Source organism: Mercenaria mercenaria, chromosome 10, assembly GCF_021730395.1.
Source record: "Mercenaria mercenaria strain notata chromosome 10, MADL_Memer_1, whole genome shotgun sequence".
NCBI classification, from domain to species: Eukaryota; Metazoa; Mollusca; class Bivalvia; order Venerida; family Veneridae; genus Mercenaria; species Mercenaria mercenaria.
In genome coordinates, this window is record NC_069370.1 from 20,461,368 (window position 1) to 20,483,951 (window position 22,584).

The following is a 22,584-nucleotide window of genomic DNA, read 5'->3' on the forward strand; positions in this document are numbered from 1 at the left end:
TCGTGGCCACTATTATTACACTGTCTGAATCTGGTGGCATTGGCCTTTGGGGTACCTGACTGTAAACAAAACTGTGTGAGGTTTCATGCCTATGTGACCAGAAGTCCAATACAGAAGAGGTTTGATGAATATACGGACAGTAGTACAATCTTATATTAGTATTGATGACTATATGGACAACAGCTTAATCCCATATAAGGTTTGCTGTCCATACGGACAACAGTCTAATCCCATATAAGGTTTGATGACTATACGGACAACAGTCTAATTCCATATAAGGTTTATTGAATATACGAACAATATTCCAATCCTAAATTAAATTTGATGAAAACATTCAAATCCCATACAAAGTTTGATGACCATACGAACAACAGTCTAACTCCATATAGGTTTGTTGACTATACAGACAGTACTGTCTGAGATTTGTGTCATTTTATAGTATCAATTTTAGGATTTGGCATGGATAACATTATGACACTTTTTACATATCTTTGAAGAAGCTGTAGGTTTGTGATGTTCTTAGTTTGCTACTTGATTATACATTACCATATACAGTAAACTCCGCTTATAGCAAACTCCTATGGACAAACAGAATGTGTTCGTTATAAGCATTAGTTGTATTGCAAACTTATTTATATATTTGGTGGATTTAACGAGCATTGAAATTCACCAGTTGTCTTTGTAGTTTTATGTAAGGTACATTTTTGTAACCTATTTCATTATCATACTATTTGATTGATTATTTTGTAATAATCTTGAACATGTGAAATATTGAAATCATACGCCGTTTATACTAACTGTGTAAAAAATAGAAAAGAAAATTCCATAGAACGCAGATAGATACACCCAATTAAATCCTAAGAGGAAATGCCCAGGTATGACACGGGTCCAAAGTCATACGATATACAAATATTTGAATACAAGTTCACAGAAATAATTATGTTCTGTCATTACGTATTTTACAATGGCATAATAGGTAACTAAAGTATATGATTATATTATATTTCAGAAGATTATAAACAACATTCTTAAAGATTATTAAATGAAGAATTCAGTATTATTCTTGGTTTTAAATTTCACTGAGATATAACAACAACCACGCTAAGTGTTTAAACTTTTTCATATTAACACTTAAAATGGTTCATCATCCACTGACGACTCACGTGGAAAAGTTGTCAGTTACTTGTGGAGATAAGTTAATAGTAGTATAGACTTAAGTAAACTGACTGTTTTGTATAAATAAAAGATTGTTAAAGAAACGGCATAAGACCCGGCAAAACTAGCTGCAAAATATGTATATTAAAAGCATACAGTTATTAATATTAATTTGATATGAACTGTCGATCTTCGGCAAAATCATGGACATCGTTTTTTTTAGAAAACAATGGACATGCTTTGTCGAAGTCCCCACCCATTTCCACTACCTAAGAGCTTGCTGTTTACAAAACATGTTGAAACTCTGGACTCAACATTTTTTTCAGACAGACCAGGAAGCGTTATAAAATATATCCTGAATAGTAAAATGGGCCTTTTCCTATGATACACGTTTGACATTTATTTCCCAATGGCATGAAAATTATACGGAAAATCGTCACGGTTTTCAACACTGGATTAATAATGATTTCAGATGAAATTTTTGATGTTTGTAAATGTTTCGATCTAACTTATCATTTTTCATTATATTTTCTGTTAGTGTTCATGTTTCACGAACCATTCTTCCGACAAAGCTTATACTGGCGATGTCTCAAGAAAATTTTACTGAGTAGATCTGTTTTAACTTTCAAATAAATCCCAGGACCTATTTAACATTATTTTTTTAATTTTATTGCAGTCAGTTTTTTAACAAGTTTCGAGATACTGAACGAAACACACACTTTGACACTTTGTCACTCACTCGCGGACATAAGGTCTTGCATTTAATGATCTGCACGAATTTCTCATGCCTCTATACTGTTGTAAACAATAATAGTAGAACAATTTCGGTAATTATTATAAACCTCTCAAGCGGTCTATAAGTTATTTAAAGATCTCTTTCAAACAAAGGAGCCGGTTAGTAAGTATATTTATAATCGCCAATGTTAACCCATACGGGCTACTCCTCCAGAAGGCTGCTTGTAATGTAAGTTGGAGGATAGTGCAATGTATATCTTATCTCGAGCGATCGACATCTTATCTCGTGCGCACGGCATCTGATCTCGAACGCTCGCATTTTATCTCGTGATCATGACATTTTATCTCGAGCGCACGACATCTTATCTATATATATATATATATATATATTAAGGCCCTTTGTGTGAATTCAGATCATCAGTAAAAACATACGACTGCCACCGGTGTTGCTTTTGTTTCGATTATACTTATAACCGTTTCACGCGTTTGCAGAGTTGTAATTTAAATACACAAACTGATAAAAAAGGCAGCAAAAATTCAGTGATTACACAAAGGAATAAATTTAAAGTCCTTGACAAAAAAAAGATTAAGTATGTAGGCTTCGCCCATATATCAAATTATTTCCCCGTTTCCCCTTAATTCATGCATGCACTTTTATAACTTTTCTGACAATGCGATATATATTCTATCAGTCGATCTGCGATTTGTTGCTATTCTAACGTGCAGTAAGCATCATTGATTATGTTCGTTTAATTTTGAAGATGACTAATAATGTGCACTGCTCTCCCCAATGATATGATAAACTTGTACTTGCGGAAAGTTTAAATAACATCTGAATAGGCGGGACCCTAATTATCGACTTGTCCGTATGTTTTATTGATGACTTAAATACACACAAAGGGCCTTGAAATATGTTATAGATATGATGTCGTGCACTCGAGATAAGATGTCGTGTGCACGAGATAAGATGTCGAGCAATCGAACTAAGATGTCGTGCGCACGAGATAATATGTCGAGCGCTCGGGAAAACATGTCGTGCGCTTGAAATAAGATTTCGTGCACACGAAATAAGATGTCGTGCGATAGAGATAAGATGTCGTGCGATAGAGATAAGATGTCTTCGAATGGGGGGGGGGGGGGGGGGGGGGGGGTGGGGTCAGAATAAAAACCATTACTTGGCAAGACCTTTGTAAATTCATTTTGATTTAAATTCTATGGTTGAATTCATTACTATGCACCACCAAATTTGTAAGTCAACATGTGCCAACTTGGGTAGACAAATGAGAAGGGTGTCTTGTGTTAAGTTTCAATGTACACAGCTGTTACTTTTTTTCAGTCAGGCTGTTACACATAAAACTTTTTTAAATTTCAAGGTGAAAATGACCATATTAAATCTGCATTAAATGCAACAATAGGTTATCACCCTCGGTTATTTCAGCAGGTCTGAAGGTATTGAGCATTGTGTTATGTTTTAAATTAACTAATACAATTAAATTCAGCTATGAGTTATCTAACTTTTCAGCAGGTTTCATGACAGGGATTTCACTTCAATGCATTAATTTGTTACTGACCTAGAGCTTGACAGTTGCACCCGAAACATTTAACCCAATTTTCTAAGATGAAAATGAGTCGTAATTTGAACTAAATTCAACCAAGATTCTTGTTATGTCAGTAGATATGATTACTGAGAAGCATTTTGTGATAATGTGATACAAATAGTTGTTACCTAGTACACCTTGGTAAAAACTAACTGAAATCCCTATGTAGAAAAAGTTTCACCATAATTGAATTTCAAGAGTTGCCTAATTAACCTGTAAGTTTGATGCCTCGGAAACATGACTTTAAGTTTTAGTCTTATACATATTAGTGACATATAGCTTACTAGTGAGCAAGTTGCATGCAATACCTGATTGCGTTCTAGAATCTTCTTAGATTTAATTTTCCATATGTGGAAGAGTACTCAGTCTGGTATAATTCATCAAAATATGTTATACACAAATGGGGTGCTCAAGATTGTGAACATGTAAAAGAGATTCAGGTCATCCCATTTTGCCCACATTTAACCGTTTACACTTACGACAAAAAGTCGGACGGACCGTTTTTACTGACAAGTGCGAAGTATTACATCCGCGCATCTTCCAAGCGGGTAGGGCGTAGAGGGAACATAATACAGAGCGTGTGTGGAAAAGAAGTTATGTTACTTAACAGATTATCTTTTTATTTCATTGAATCATTTCTCGTAATATATTTTCTAGGCAAGAAAAGGGGCATAATCATAAAAAAAAGTTAAAATACTATTAGACTCAGGAGTTATCTTCCTGTAAAAATACAGACGAAGAGGGAGGTTATTATCTCATATTCCACGAACGAATAAAATAAACCGCACATAGAAATAGTTTTAGGTAATTTTGAAGGCTCATGATCTTTTCTATAACATGCGCTTCACCTAATAGATGTTCATGTTAAAATTAGGTCTTAAATTCCAACACTATTTCTCAATTACACTGATAATGAGAACATAATAAATTTTGAAGTTATATCCAATAATCTGAGGAAATTAAAAACTATTTTGAAGTTAGACACTATAGCCCTTTTTTGCTAAAAAGAAGTATCATAATCATGAAAATCTTATTTTGTTTTCAGTATATTTTCGTCTGAATGAAAGCAATATGTTCCTGTAAAATGTGTAGATATTTGAAAAACAAATTCCACTTTCGGTTAACATAATTTGATTTTTGAAGAAATTCGCCAAAAAACGCTGCTATGGGGGTTCTAACTGTTAATAAACCGCACTTTGAAACACTGATATTGATATTCTTCGTGCTTAATCAAGTGTTATAACAGAGTACAACACAACTTGCTTGAAAATGAATATTATGAAAGGTTTAAAGATATTTTGCCACACTCCTTACACGTGCATATGTAGTAATTCAACGCTGTAAGAAGAAGGTTATGGCATTAAGTATTATCCTATAGTTGTTAAGACAAATCTTAAGAAATGATATCTTAAATAACCACTACTTAAAATGGCATTATGCGCAATTGACTGCACATAGTGTGCCTTTGATCATGTTGATGAATGTTTTATAAAAGCAATTTTCAGTTGCTATGCATTTAAATGTGTAAAATTAACGATAATGCCGCATACATGTAAGTATTTGAAGTTGATGCTTTAGAAATAAAGAAATAGGACTAATAAAAAGTAGCTTCTACACAGGGATCTCCATTGCCTGTATGTAGAGATTTCCGGAGTTAAAAGGAAGCAACACCTGCGTGCAGTTTTACTTTTCTTAAAAAGACTGCCCCAGTCAAAAGAAAAAGAAAAGTCATATTATGAAACTTATTATTTGGTACTGGTAACAGGAAAAGTTTGGTATATTGGGTTAAAAGCTATTATTTCCTCCACCCTTTTTACACACATTCTATTACAGCTGGATTTCTACAAATACGCAAAATTCCACTTTAAGACATGCATAAGTTAACTTTATGAAACAGTTTAGGCAATAACTTACGGTACCCCTAAGTATTGTCTGAAATTCAGACTTGGGGGTGAACTTAAGACATAACTTATAATTTTTCGTGAAACTGGTCCAAGGTACTTTGGTAACTACAGAATAAAGAAGGCAAAGTCGAGTACTTGTTATTTATGCGGCTAAATTACACATTCATTTCACCGTTATGCGAAACATTTGTTGTTATTGTAGTATAATTGTATTGTTTGAGAGATTGATGACATCAAAGGTAAATAAGAATAGCATGCATGAAGAAGCAAAAATCTTGTAAACATAAACAGTAATTGCATTCTGAATAATTATCATATTACTAGGAATACCATTGGTTACGTTTAAAGTACGCGTGAATGTCATGCATTTCATATACTATCTACAAAGTATAGATTCAGATACTAGTACTTCTGAGAAATGTAACAGCACCTCCCCCCATCTCAAGTGATTTTATTAGCAATCACAGCAGCAATCTCCATGTGGCGGCTGTAAAAATATTATCCCCGTGCTTGGATTCAGTGTTGTTCTATTTTCTGGTATTCTGAGATCATGGAGTCGATCATATAGATGTGAAATAGAGTTCCGCTTAAGTCAGTGATAGGGGGCACATTTCATTACTTCCATGAACAGACTTAATCGAACCGAGCCTGCTATTAGTCTTCTTGGTTGCATTCTATGCTTCCAAAGGATCTTGTTACAGATTTAATTATTGATATTATTTTTGGAAAGGCAAATACTGTCACAGCTTCAATTTCAAAATACTAGGATTCTTTTATAATCGATCTCATCAGCTCGTCCCTATTATGCATGACTCCTTTGCACAGACATGACAGCAGGATGGATTCAAAGGAACTTATTATTTTTCACTTATATTTTTGCAATACTAGGAAGAATATTAATCAGCAAAACTGCATGTTTTTTTTTTATATTATTGTAGGAAATGATAAAAACAAATGCATTTATCATTAGGTGTATAGAATAGGCCAACACTCTTGTTTTCGAACATTAATTTAAATACTTTCATTGTATTCACTTTATCACAAATGTGAAGCGGTCGTGATTTCCGAATTTGCAAAATGTCGCATCATCTTATGTAGAAATATAGCAACTCCCAACTTCCTCATCCACTTTGGACAATTTCCGCGCGAAAGAGGCCAAGATTAGTAGGATGATACATAACATGCGACGAAATTGTTAGATGAATTTAGTAGAGATAAAATGGCTTATTATTATCAAACTTAAGGACATGAATATGCGCTCCTGGATAACGTTTATACTGTCGTAGATATGCTGTTTACGAACATTTGGATGAACGTCTCTTTTTAAAGAAGTGGCAATAGTTGACTATGTTAATGGTCAAAACGAAACATTCCTGCAAAAAGTCTTATATTTTGTTAGATATTTTAGAGAAATAATTATTACAAATAATAAAGTGTCGGCCAGATTTCGGTTTGTTATTTTTTTATTTCCACGATTAACTAGTTAGCAATAACAATAACATAACTGACAAGACATACATACAATCTGTAGCATTGAACACCTTAATATACGCACTTCAGTAAAACGCCAATGTTTCTTCAAGTATTTTAAGACTATGTTGGTATATAAACATTTTAATGTGTTGGTAAAGTCGTCTGATAACAATCTGAACTTCTTAAAATGTGTATGTTTTTATCCTATGATAATATGCTTTTAACAAATGACATAACTGTCAACTTCTCGTCACTTAGGACATTCTTTGTTTTTGTTGATTACAAACCACTTTGTACTAGATGATAAAGAGGATAAAGATCTGTTTAGACCCCTCCCCTTCTCCCACCTTCCTCTCCCCCTAAGAGGACAATTGCTATGGAATTAAAAATGACAAACTTTTGTTTTATACATTCACACACCTTTTATACTTTATAAATGAAAGCTATATTGCAAACAAATTCAGATTCGTCAGTATCATTTGTTTAGTACAAAAACATCTAGGTTATCTAATTGGACTCTGTAGAATCAAAATCAAGCGAAAAAGTATATGACATTTAAAATCATAATTTTGCTCGAAATACGAGCAATGCAAACTAGAATTTTAACATTTTTTAACATACCATGCATCAAAAGTAAGAAACATTAAGCCATGTAAAGTAAGAAACATTTGCCTATTTTCTAAATTTTTAATACAAAAGCAAAGGATAACAAATGTAAAGAATCCATATACAAATACAAAATAAATTGATTATGATAATTATTCAAAGTAACTGCTTGTATATTAAGTTGGTAATTTTATTCTCAGTACTGCAAATACAGTATAAATTTTGAATGCTTTATTAGCTAGACAAAAGAGTGTTCATGTCGGTGTGAAATTAAACAAAACAACAACAACGCCGACAACAACAAAAACATATTCCGTGTTATGCTTCACATGCTAAATTATAACCTGACAATATTGGGGAAGTAATATTATAATGAGTCAAATTATGTGTGTGTACATTGATTTGATTACGTGCACTCAACCACTTTAAAAACACAACTCTTTTTGACGTTCGGCCAGAAATACTTTAAAAAAATTGAAGTACAGTCAAACCTGTCTATAGAGACTACCCTTGGGAGAGCCAAAATGTGGTCTCTACCAGGGGTGGTCTTTATTCACAGGTTAAAATACACTGTAAATGTTAAAATGGGAAACAAAACATGTGATCTTTAGAGCCTGGTTGTCTCTGTTCATAGGTGGTCTTTAACACAGGTTTGACTGTACTAGTAATATAAAAATAAACCTCGTATAATTTCTGGTTTTTAGTTCTAAAAACATTCATGCAAGAAAACAGAGTAAACAATTAGGGCTTATATCATCATTACCTCAATGCGAGGTATGGGGTCAATATTCTCTAATAATGTAAGTCCAAATAAATTTTCTTTTTTTGAAGATGCAGACATGGATAATGTCGGCTTTTTTAATGTCAGTGCACAGAGGGGTGATTTTACGACACGAATATAAAATTCGGATTACCACATTCAACAGGGTTGACAAAAGTTTAACATGAAACAACATACTATTCTGGAAAAAAATGTTTCAAAGTATTCGAACTTTTACGCTCATTTCTGAATCTGAGAGTTATTTGGTTTAGAAGCGCAATATCAATAAGCAAGGTTATAAACTGTTTGTGCTTGGCAATGAAGATCTAATTGTTGAAAAATACTGAAAATTTTGTCTCGTAAGAGTTAAACAGTGATATAATGCATCGTTATTAGCAAAACTGATTCCAAGCTTAAGCAGAAATGTCAGTTATTTATGGCTATGAAAGTAAATGTGTTTTAATTAATTTATTTATTTATTTGGGTTTTACGGCGCACCAACACAGTATAGGTTATATGGCGCCAAACAGGACTACAAATTTTGGTTTCATATCTCATTTACATCGAAAAAATGTGTTTGAAAGCGGTTCAGCGACATACAAATGTACAAAGCAATAACAAAAATTTGTAAAACACAAAGTTAACGAAAACAAAGGCATGAACAATATTTGATAACTTTTCGGTAAACACAAACTTTAGTTAGTTGATCAATTCAGATAATTAAATAGTATGTACAAATAAGTGTGTAAATCAGTTTAAATGATAAATTTGTATGATGTCGCGAGCTTAGCTTGAAAAACAACTTAAGAACCCAATCGTTTTTACTAAACCTGTTTGGGACCAGGTGTACTTTTGTAAATTGCAGCGATTATTTATTTCATTTATTTGACTCACTTGAAAATTTTTCTTTCTTTTTTCGCTTTTCAATTTCATTTATTGATAAATTCCTAGATGTTTTCTTTGGAAATTTTGCTAGACATAAGTATTTCATTTTTACAAAAACTAAAGTAACGCGAGAGACATGAAATGACTGGGTCTGTATTACTCATTCTCATTAGAATATTTTACCTTTTCTATTTAAGAAATAATAAGTTCCCAAACGTGGTTTATCGTAGAATAACCCGTGTTTTGAGTTCTTATGCGTAAGAATACATCACGAAGGCCGTAGGCCTGAGTGATATATTGTTTCACATAAAACGAAAAACTTGGGTAATTCTACAATAAATCACACTTGGGAACTTGTTATTTCGATTTTAACACGACATACTAGTATCAGCAGTGTTAGAAAAAAATGGTAACTACTTTTACGACCGTGCTACACACCTGGATCGAATGACGTCATTGCACTCGCATGGTTTATTGCAGAATAACCCGAGATAGATTTTGCTCTCCATGTATGTAGGTTATTCGCTGGTCGTGTTAGAATTCGTTGTCAACAGTCCTGACTTTGACCCGCAAACGGCCTGAGCAGCCCGCACAGACAGGTTCTTTTTCCTCATTTACTGAACAATTCAGATTTATACATAAAACCTATCGGAGCAGTACACAACAAACGTACATTGACACACATCACAACTGTAGTTATGATCACATTATCAAGATAATTTGTATAAACGTATGTTAATAATTAAGAATATCTTTTGAAAAGGTCACTTATGTGTCTGAAAGTAAAAATACGCTACGGATTTGTGTGAACAGTATTTCTTTCCAGTGTTCATTACAAATACTCTCAACCCTCCCAGTACACAGTTCACAATAGTGGGACATAACGCAGTCGGTGGTTTTAATATAATAGACCAAAGATGTTTCCATTTCTACTCAAACACGTCATCCACAGATGAACATGTATACAAATACATATGCACGTTTAATACTTTATATCTGGGTTTTAAAATTTTAGAAACGTGTTTTAAACGTGATCACTTACGAAGTTACAATTTCTCTATTGCTGATCAAAATATGGAAATTTCAAGTGTACCTCAATCTTCTTAAAGCCGCACAATGGACAAGATTTTTTTTTGTAATATAGGCTATTTGTATTATGCGAAAGGTTTAGCAAAAGTATAAATTCGCAAAATTAGTGTTGTATTTACAATGTTTAGTAGATGAATAGAGTATTTTCATCTTCAAAATAAATGTTAAAACTGACGTTTTAAAATCAATTAAGAAATGATACACTTTCGTCAAGTTAATAATTTCAAATATTTAACTTTTCATTTCACACACATTTCCACGGTTAGGACAATATTTCTTTTGAGGAAATTTTCCCTGAACTGCATCAATATCTGAAGACGTGAAACAGGGGATGAAATGTCTATTGCTATCACTTGATCATTTCTGGCTGAGTCTATGGAGACAGTTGAGAATAAAATGTTTCCGATTGCCCAGTTGTATGCCTGGTATCATTCAATTCTACATACGCACGGTCTTCCAATTCTACATCGTTCCCGCTTGAATTTAAACAAAAGTTAAATACTGAGAAATTAAGCTGAAAACACAATAATATGTAATTAAATTACGATGTATGAGAATGTAATGCATTTGAGGAATCGAATTTATTAAACAGTGTATTGTTGAACCTAAATAGTACTGTTTTCGATCATCTGCACAATAAAGAGGATTCATGTTTTAGAATATTTAGCACTTAGTGTATTGTCGGTTTTAATTATACTTTTGCCGCCAAACATGTCTAAAAGTTCTGGTTACAGAGTAATGAAAATATGAGGTATGGAATCAAAACATTCATACCTGCTGAAATCAAGGAATTACTGAAAATCCGGGCAAGTAAGACAGGGGTTCTATTTCTTTTCTTACACATGCGATGCAAAATCCTAACATTGAACACTGTTTTACCATAGAAAACTAGAGCATGAGCTTTTGAATATAACTAAAATCTTGCTAGAATTTTTATAGGGTTCTGTTAATTTCACATGTTTACACATTTCACTTTCATCCTTCTAACAACAACCGTAATTAATTAATTAATTAATTTAAGAAAAAAAGTAACAAACCTTCTATCTGGGTTTGCACTGAATCTCACTTTGTATACTTCCAGTTCAGCTGAAATGATGTAGCAAAGTAAACTGTCGACAGTGTTACAACACATTCTTAAGGTAGTGAACCTGTAACGACAATCGGCAAATTACGTGTTCTCTGAGTGCGAATTCGGCATTCTCCGGTTTTTATGAAAAGTTATGTGCGCGTTAAGCTATTTAACTTCCGAAGAATGCCGAATTTCCTAATGAGAGTACGTAACAATGCGGAGATTGCCGAGTGTCATTACGGATCCATAACTTTGAGGTCCTTGTTGGAAGGGAAGTAAATACATGTATAGTTGTTTGTTTAAAATGGTAGTCAAACTTCTGGCAAAAGTAACACGTACATTGAATATAAAGAATATCGTATATCGTAAACATAAAACAAAAATTACCTTTAGTGTCCCTGAATTTTTTTATTGCAATAAGGCATACGATGACAACAACAAAGAGGACAGCTGAACAAGAGCCAAGAATAATCCAAATAGATGAGTTATCTAAAGAGGCAGAGTTGTTCATGTCTTTGCAATGTTTCTCATCTTTCTCTGAATTAAAAAAAAAACACACAATGTGAGAAATAGAGTATGTGGGAAATAGTGTATCATTGATATTAAAGCCATTTACCGGATGAACTTGTCTAAATCAGTATATATAAAAAGACTACAACATTATATTAGAATTCGTACAAAGACAATGATTCATGTTAATCAGGAAAAGAACAGCATACACTAAAGAAAAATTGTTTGTTGTTGATGTTGTCGTTGGTTTTAACGTCGCACCGACACAATTTAGGTCATATGGCGCCCTTTCAGCTTTATGGTAGAAAAAAACAGGTACCCCTCAATGAATTATCTCATCACGGGTGGGCACCTGGGTAGAACCACCGTTCTTCCGGAAGCCAGCCAGCTGGATAGCTTCCTCACATGAAGAATTCAACGCTCAAAGTGAGGCTCGGTCCCACATTGATAATGGGCAAGTGATTCAAAAAATAGACCCTAACCAATTTACCAAAAGACATCAGTTAAAAGGAATGTGATAAGGATTAAAGGTATACAGTGCTTTACCTGAGAAATGTAATCTTGGGGTCATGCATAAACATAAGTTTTAACAGTATAATTTTTCAGTAGAACTTTTCTCACGCATTTACGATAACGTATAGTAAAATGAAATCAAAAATGGGTTTCATTTCTGTCTAACGTGCGACTCAAAAGCCACTACTGAAATCAGATGACCGTTTTATCTAAGATAGCCTCTAACTGTCAAAACAACGATTTGAAAATAAAAAAAAGTATTTTAGATCAGTGCCATGCGTATATGTCATTGCTACGCTTCATGAAGATACATACATATGCCACTTTAATCATACACATTTCCGCACTTAAGGAAACAACAATGTTTAAAGCTAAGACAAGTTTAATTACGAAATAAACGAAATGAAATAGTAGTTAACTTGAGCTTTTAAACATGTTTCATCAAGAAATTTGTAACTGAAAACAATTAATCTATTGCATTATTTATATGTAGATATACAAGGGAATAAAAAAAGACAAGAACAGGTATTTGTTTATTTAACAAGTTAGGAAATTTTAACAAAGCTTGGCTAGTCATTTCTTTTTAATTTAACAAGTCTAGGTTAGTACTTTTTTAAAATCTAACGAGTAGTCATAATTCACTTAACAGGACTAGGGTAGCCATTTGGAGTTTAACAGTACAAATGTACTAGGTAAGTCATTTTTAATTCATTTAGACTAGGACAGTCTTTTTTAATTTAACAAGACTAGGATATTTTTATATCTTCGCTAGATTCCTATACTTCTATATTAAGTTTATGGTTAAGGACTGTTATGAATGGATATGTAAAGCTATTAATTTAACTGCAGATCAAGATATATTACAAAGTCATAAAAAGAAGTTACCAAGAATGTTTACAGTCAAGGTCTTTTGGTTTGTTGCTTGTAAATAATGAGTCTTGCAAATAAACTTTCGTTGTTGCATAAGATTTGCTTCAACAGCAATGACACAGTCTGTTTTCAATTGGCATTGCTTCATAGTTATGTTTCCACAATCTGTTTGCTCCACCCAGTCAATGTTTGAGGCAGGAATGCTTTCTGCTGAGCATTTTACGTGTGCCTTTTCTCCTTGTAAAATTGCAAGTTCTGAACCAGATATGTTGAATTCAATGATAGGTGCATCTACAATTTACAAAAAGAAATGACATTTAATATTAATATGTGTAATGTATATAAGTTGAAACTCCATATCACGATCTCGCTTAAATTAAGTCCCGTCCCGAAAACACATGCACACAGTATCACTGTAAAACACTCGATCCCTTTGAATTGAAGACACCGAGTTTCACCTGTATTTTAGTCTTGTGTAATCAGTTTAAATAAAATGAAAATAAAAAATAGAATAAAGATGCATTGCATATCTATCTATTTAGCGATTCGTAGAGTATACTATTAAAGTAGAATTGTTGGAAAATTGTTGTTATATTTCCTGGTCCGTTAGGATCGTGGAATAATTATTCAATTTTACTGTAATAGAAATCCGATTAAACCGGTGCTACGGGGGTGTGAGGCTGTTGCACATATCATTACCTCTCAGGAACAGACTCAATGAAACTGAGTTTGCTGTTATTTTGATTGGTTGCGCTCTGTGCTTCCAAAGGATCTTCATATAGAATTTATTGTAATTTCAATTCCTGTAAATTGTATTTAAGGATCCTTAATTACTTAGGACAAAACTGTGGACATCGTCTCTTTAACACGATCTCCAGAAGATGCTTTTCAAAGCAAGGAACACCGAGAGGTGGTAGATTGAGGCGAGGACGGGATGGTAGGTGGAGGTGGCGCGGGGGATGCAACCTGCCAAACATGAACAAACTTTCCCGGAACAGTTTTAAAAAAAACTTCAAAATACTATCATTCCTACAACATGGATTTTGAACAATAATGTCCGCTTTCCCCAATATTGACTGTTGTCTTTGCAACAAAAAAAACAACAACATATCTTTGGAACAAAAATATGAGGGTCTCAACTGATAGGTCACTGATGAACCTCGACTACTTTACAAATTTCTACATACTATTATATAAACGCCAAGGTAAATACAAACGATTGTTACAGTAACCATGGTAGCCCTGCATATTATAGGTTTCTTTTCTGATGCTTTACGGATATTCCATAAATAAAAGACATCACTATTCATAAGCTATATTAATAAAACTTATACTTCTCAAATGTACAAAAGAAATAAACAAACATCCCACTCACGAGGCAATACGATCGAGTGCACGTCCTTCAAGTCGACAGCAAACTTCTGACAGTCAGCTGTGCACTTTATCTTTTCACCATCGTCGTCTTTACCGACATTTAAATTTACTGCATATTCCGAATTCCAGGCGCCATGAGGTAAGCTAACGTTTCTGGTATAACGTTCTGAAACAATGATTCCGTTTGGTGCACTAATGTTTACCCCACATTCTGGGTTTGAATTGTAGATGGTACAAACAGCGTATATTTCAAGTGGAAGTTTTTGCTCAACTTTGACCTCCAGTTTGATGTCTTCAGGTGGAACTAAAAAAATATAGAAAATTTACTCACTGAAATCCAACATTTTAAGTTATCTGAACTATTTTGGAAACGTTTTTTTTTATTTTTGTTTTAACAAACGTGTGAAAATGTGAATGTTCCTTTGAATATATTGACCCTAAAATCGCTTATTTTTCATAATACGTGCTCGTTTTTTGTATCATTTGCAAAAGCAGACATAGTGGGATAAGTTTTCAAAAACTTCTAAATACATTAACACACAATAATTAACGAATATCAATATTTCTAACAAGACCCGATTTATTTTCTTAGTAAACAAAGAAGACTGAAAATTGTGTTCTTTTATGCAAGAATTCACTGTTTGAACGTGACATATATTATGACATAGAGTCAATGGTCGTAGCAGTGTGCTGAAAGAAAGAAAAACACAAAATGGGTAAGAAATGAAAATCCAAGAATGATAAGAAATAAAGTAAGGTCAATTAAGCCACAGCATTTCAAAGAAACACTGAAATTTCGAAAATAAATCGAAATTATTTCATTAATACTTACACATAAAATTAATCCGTTGCGGTGGGGAACAAGCGTTAGTGATCTTGTACCATTCATTGAAACGACAACATGCGACGTTTTCACTATTCCAAATTCGTTCAAATGTTGTCAGGGAAACAACACTCGTGTATAAAGATGTGGTAGCATTGTAACTTTCTGTTTTGAGTACAGACGGCACTTCCATACCGGAAATGTTTAAAGTTACATTCGGAGCAGGTCTTCCGCCATTCAGTATGCATGTAATAGTACCGATATTTCCTTCCTTGATAATCTGTGGTACCAATAACTGTAATGCTGGTGTTTCTGAAAGGGCAGCATGAGAAAGTATTCAAATAAAGGATAAGTGTATTGCTATCTTCACTGCATCTGAAGCCAAATACAACAGTTACATATTAAGTGACTTATAAGTAAAGTATCTAATTTATTCAGGTAAATTCTTCAACATTGAGTGGTTTATAGTAATTATGAGTTCACTAAAATTCGAAATTTGATCTGTTGCTTTTTTCTGTATTTAATGCGCAGTTTCCTTCATCTAAACGAGGTAAGCAATATAACAAAATGTAAAAGAAACTGCGAACTTAAAAACAAAGAAAAATATCAAACAGGGAATGCCACGCACCAAAAGCGCAGCCTCCTCAAAACGATCCCCACCCCCCGCCCCTCCCCCCCCCCTTCACGCAAACGCGTGCACCACACACACACACACACACACACACACACACACACACACTCAAAGCTTACACATCAGGACAAAACGAACAACACACACACACACTCAAAGCCAACACATAAGGACAAGACGAACAATAAGCATACACACACGCGCGCACACAAAGTCAACACACAAGGACAAAACGAACAAACAAAGGAACACAGTGGGGCACCGCCTTGGAACGGTCAGTGGCAAAAACACCACTGGGGAGCTTAAACCGGTTTGTGGTGCGCACCCAACCTCACTCTTACCCCCACCATGTTCCAAAGACATGGGACAGTGTAAATAAAAGTAATCCCCTCCAGGTGAATCTCTAACACACGTAATGGAAACAAAAAGGCATGGCATGTAAAACACAAAAATGCTCGTGTATAAATATATAAAAAGCAAACCTTAAGAACCAAAAACGTATGTACTCAATGCCTTTTCAGAAGACAGAGCAACAAGAGAAACACCCTTAAGGGCCCGACGAAACAGGCCAGAAGACAAATATCAAAACAGTTCAGTCCTGGTAGGATTTAAAACTGCTCATCATAGAGTCCTCCCCCTCTTCCGTCAGACGCAATCAAAGAGGGAAGCGTAGTGTCCAACTGTAAACGGGTTGAACACTAAACATGCGGTATGTCTCAAAACAGTTGGGTCGTAACCTCTTTTAATAAAACGTTTGATAATCTTTTCAAATACATTTGGAAAATTACCATGACCCAAGATCTTACGAAGTTTGTAAACCACATCCCCATAAAAAACGGGTTTAGAAATACCTTCTCGCAGAAGTGTCTTTAAATTACTATTGAATTTTAAAACTAAATCAGAATTACGATAATAAAATTTAGTAAAATATTTACGCAATTTGTAAAGCCTGCTGGCGGTAAGTGATTTTGCCTTTGCGACCAGTGCAGGCCATGTACTGTTCGCTGTTCAGACAGTAAATTTTTAGTGAATACCCCTTCGAATAATAAATGGTACTGCCCAAACTGAATGATGGACCAGTCAATTTTAAATCTAAGTAAGGGGAAAAGGTCCGTCAAGCTTTTATTTTTATCTTAAATCAGATGTAACGGCTTTCCAAATAGATGTTAAGTACTTAATTAAGCACTACTTTTAATATTGCACATGACCTTATATAGCTAAGTCATAAAGGGATGTAATAAAAACAATATATTCAATTAAACAGTCTAGTATAATCAGCAATAATCTAACCTTTGACAAATGTTTAAGAAACTAATTACTAGATATATGATTTAACAAGAAATTAATGTAATTCATGTTTATTACGCAAAATGTAGCAGCCATAATTTAAACAAAGATATTATGAACCTTTAACTTTACTCGACTTTTAAGAAAAGAATAAACACGAACGTTTCACTTACTGATAACATACACACGTGCAGTGATGATTAAAGCTGTGGTCAATGCATCGTTCATAACTGTGCATGTCATAATCGCCATATGATGTCTGTTGTGAAGAATAAAGAAAGTTATGTAACCCACTGTTTCATTATAATATAATGTAGTGCTTCGTGATTCATTCCCTATGGACATGGTGACTTTTATTGGCTGTGTACCACCACTTGTCTTGCAGAGAACACTGAACTGATCACCATCCTCACCAACAATACACCCCTTACAGTCGTCTATGTCCTTTAAACCTTCAAATGCTGGTGCGCTTGGTGCAACTACAATATATATTCAAATTCAAATTCGATCGCACTTAAAGACTAAAATTAGTGAAAGTATTTGAAAACAACCAAATGGATTATTTTGACTTTGCATAATATTAGCAAATATCTTTAAAAGACACAGTGCATTTTAGGTAATAGACCCGTAAAAACAATCGGCTATTCGCGTGCGATTACATATTCTCCGTATATAAAAAACTTAAATGAAGATAATTCATTTTCTTGTACCACCAATTCATATTGTTATAGTATAAGACATGATCTGTCATGCAGTTCAATTAACGTTTCTTTTACTTGATAACATGTAATAAATGTTTGAAACAGTATGTTGGACAAGCGCATCAACAATGTTCACAAAGAAATCAAGTCATAGATTTGATATAAATCATTATCCAGAAACAACTAATAAATAAAATGTTTCTGAACATTTTAATTCTCAAGAACATACTATATCTATCCAGCGTTTCTCTTTTATGCCAATCATATAGTAACTCACCCTTGGAAAAGACTTTTAAAAGTGACTTCCTGGATGTATCGTTTGGGCACTGTATTAATACCTTTTAAAAATATCTGTTATATACTTATATTAATGTTGTGTATATACTTATATATTAATGTTGTGTATATTCCATAATCAGTTTTTACGGGTGCTTTCCTTAACCATTGTACTTTTCACCATTATTTATGTATCATACTATGATCCTGTTTATGATTGATTTTTCCACTAATTCTTTGTTAAATTTTGACGTTGTCGTCATTGACGTCGTTTACCGTTGACTTTACTTCCTTTGCTATGTTTATTTTGAACACAGAAGAAGGCTATAAATTTAGCCGAAACGTTGGTGAAAAATAAAGTGACTTGTAAATAAGGTTTTTATATTACTGACTACTTTTAATACCTATATATATTCTACGTATAACATTTCGGCATTTTTCTGTTGTTTAGGAAGTTATGACCGAAGAATGCCGAATTCTCATACGGAGAATATTTCAATCGTACGGAAATAGCCGACTGTCATTACCGGTCCACTACCTTAAGTTTGAAATTTTATTTCGGATAATAATTGAATCGTCTTCATAATCTTGCCTGTAAATACACGTACCTGGTAATATCACTTCGACATAATTTGAATAGCTCGCTGATTTGCCGCAGTAAACTTCATATCGTCCATTCATTCGCTCATTGAACATGATTATAGTCAACACATATTTATCATTCGGTTTCTTTTCTTCCTCATACACACCTTTCGTCAAACGTATTGTAATAGTGTGATTCTGTGTAGAACGCTTCCACACTCGTACAGTGTGTTCTTGATTTTGCATAACATATTTCGATGGATAATATTCTAGTTCTACGTTCTCGCCTTCTTTCAACTTTGTTGTTCTTAGGTAAACAAATCCACATCCATTACTTGATATATCTTAGGAAAATAAAACAGAAGAATAAAAACATTTTATTAATATCAGACTGACTTTGCAGCGGAAAGCAGAATCATAACAATATGGCTAATATGGTCAATTGTTTTAAACATTTTACTGAGAGAACTTGGTATCTAGCTAACAGCTACATATACGGATAGCACGTTCCTGTCTCAACAGCTTAAAATATTTCCCGTATAGAAATGTTCCAGACTAGAAGAAGACTAATATTTTCGTTTTCAACACTTATTTTCCGGCAAGTCATACAATAAGTGTTTTATATTATGACGGCAAAAATTCATTTTCAAAGTTTATTTTCTATTTTTGACTAACTAGGCCAGTTAACACCAGTGCTGTTGAATATAAACTGATCATATTGTAAAAAATATGGACCCGTGATTTTACATAAAGAATAATTTAATTATTACATTTAATTTCACAAAACTGGTCCATAGATATTATAATTATGAACATGAAGCATTATAACCGCCATACTTATCAAAGACCTTGACCTTGTGATAACATCTGATTTCTTGTTTCTACATATACATGCTTAAGAATCCGCATAAATCTGCAAAGTCCTTTAACTTTCATTAAGTCTTAAATACATAACATAACATTCCTTAAATCAGCGACTGCTCAGTAATGCAAAAACACGTTTGATTCTACATAAAATTGATGTTGCTTATTAGTTAAATGTTGATATTATATCATGGAAGGATTTATATATCATAAAGACCTTGAAGCTGAAGTTTTGGAGTCTCCATTAAGCAGCTTACGCTACTGTTCCTATAATCAACCCGGTAAAATATTTCGTCATACCATCTGGCAGTGTCAGTTAAAATCAAGTAATATGTCCCATCTTGGAAATACTGTGTAAACTTGGCTTTGTCAGGAAGAGTGGCCCATGGATTTCTTTTATTTGTTCGCTGCCATTTGAGGTCTGCGTCTGAGGTTGTTTCCGGAGTAAAAGTAAAAGTAACATTTCTGCCCAATATAGTCGGCTGTTCTATCTTCAGGGTCCCGCATTGGTTCACGTCGACAGTGACTTTAAAATTATACAAATTTAAGTTATAATTACATTTTCATATCAAAGCCAGCAAAACACACAATACAGGTAAGTGTTTCAATACAAGTCGAGTTGTTAAGAATGAGATATGATTTCAATGTACGTACATTTAAATTCATATACTTACACATGTATGTATGTATTTATTGATTAAAAATGCTGCGATTACAACAGTACCATAGACATAGAATGCATTATTTACAACCATTTCATTCTTTGTTGTATTTGAGCGTAGCCACAACAGTGTCTGACTTTCAAATTGTTTGAGGAACTTAATATTGGCAGATTTTGGTAAAATTGCCTAATGGATCACTTTACACATAAAATTGAGTATAACTTTTTACCAAATTATCTCCATTAAATGTAAAATTTAAAATCTTAATGACATCATGATCAGAAAATTACAAACTTGACTTCCTAGTTTTATTCAATCTATAATGTCAAATTATAAACAAATGGTAATTCTTTGAAGATATTCATTAACAGTTGCCTCACTCCCACTTTCCCTATTCATATCACAGGCCCCATCTAACGGCATCCTTATGGAATAGCATTTATATAGTAAGAAAAAAGAAAAGGTATGACACTCCCGAATATCCATATTCTCTTATTCATTAATATATGATCGATTTCAATAGAATAAGATTTAAACGTTAGTTGGAAATCTGTGATTTCATTGGTTAATAGGTATAGTTTGACAGATACCGGGAAAATCGATATACTTCGGCTATATACCTTCATCATCATTATTTAAATAGAACTGAATGAAAAAATAGTGACAAACAATAATAAACAAAAATGTCAATTCAGTTAGGCGAACTAAGGAGCGCTGCTAAGCGTGGCCACAACATTATTATATCGGGCCAAGCCGGTATAGAATATAAATTTTTCAATTTATTTTCACGAAATTTTATACCTTCGATATTGAAGGTTTATTTTTAACGACCGCAATAAAGACTACAAATTCACTCCGTTGCAAACCGGATGTATACAAGTAGGGAAGATGTAGAAATCTCAAGTTTGTGAAAAATCGCTGATTTCTTTAAAAATACTGTAATGATAAAGGTCAAACTTATGCCGTAGGTTTATTACAATAATATCAATAAATTAAGTGTATCGTTTGAACCGTCCGTTCTATATTAGCTTCAAACCAGATCTGGTGTTTCGGTAGTGTCCTACCTTTTCTTTTCTTACTATATAATGCTATACCATAAGGATACCGTTAGATGGGGCCTATGATTCATATAACATACCCTAGCACTGATATTGATCATTTAATGGATTAAACTTCAGAAAATAACCCTAAGTAAAACTTTTCTGACTAACATTTGAATTTTAACACGTTCGATCGTTTTATTGTTTCCTTTCGAATTTCTTTTGGTTTTTAGGCCATTCACACCAAATCCTTTTAGGGATCATTGCAAAACTAAAGTGACATGTGAAACTTTTTTTATTTCGTAAAAATGCAATGTTAGTTCGTAAAAAACGAAATAAGATTTCGTTAAAACGAAATGGTATTTCGTAGAAACAAATTTATTTCGTAGAATTGGCTAGCATAAATGCTACCGTGGAGTCTGTCTTCAGGAATCCCCTGATTACAGTTACCGCTTACAAAGCAATACTTCTAGTAATTTTGCATTTAAATAAAATTTAATTGTACATGACAATAATGACGAAAAATTATGATTTCAAAATTACAGTTAAACAATGAAATGAACACAATTACACCTGTAAAATATTCACTGATAAAAATATGACTCGTCCGATATTGAACCGCAGTCGCTTATGTGACAGGTCACCATGTAACCACAGTGACTATGCCATTCTGACTAGTAGTAACACTCTAAATAAAGCAAAGCAAATCATGCTGATTAATGAATCTATAGATTGATCTCTAAGACGTCAAAATTAAACTATACATACCTTTTCCAAACAAGATCCATATTGATAAAACAATAAGAAAAGTTCTGAAAAAGAAATAAATATTCTGAGCCATTCCCATATTCAAATTATTAAAAGTTATTGCGGTAATCTACATATCAAATATGACCAGGATATGATTTCATCTCATCTAGCTTTAATGACAAATATAATTGTTTCTTAAGTGTAATGTTGGTGTGACTTCCGAACTCGTTGAAGATGTCTAACATTTGATGTAAAGTATGACATTATAATTACTAACAATTAAAACTTCCAAAACTATTGCTGAAATCTACGGAAGCCTATTAGGGACATTTTGTCTTAGTTTTTATGCATTACCTCTTATGTGTGATGTATTATGCGTTACGTATTATTTATTACCTCTTAGATTATACACGTAAGTCAGAGGTGA

General features: G+C 33.4%; 1 protein-coding gene across 1 annotated transcript; it reads right to left on the reverse strand.

Moving 5' to 3' along the window:
* Positions 1-7,262: 7,262 nt before the first annotated feature.
* LOC123559722 (uncharacterized) lies at positions 7,263-22,309 on the reverse strand. Its single transcript, XM_053552454.1, has 10 exons — positions 22,176-22,309; positions 19,923-20,231; positions 18,868-19,185; positions 17,456-17,761; positions 15,374-15,676; positions 14,543-14,845; positions 13,183-13,458; positions 11,662-11,811; positions 11,243-11,291; positions 7,263-10,681 (listed from the first exon to the last, which is right to left on the reverse strand). Exons 1-10 carry the CDS (start codon positions 22,252-22,254, stop codon positions 10,579-10,581), a joined length of 2,196 nt encoding a protein of 731 aa, XP_053408429.1. The 5' UTR covers positions 22,255-22,309; the 3' UTR covers positions 7,263-10,578.
* Between the last annotated feature and the right edge of the window lie 275 nt (positions 22,310-22,584).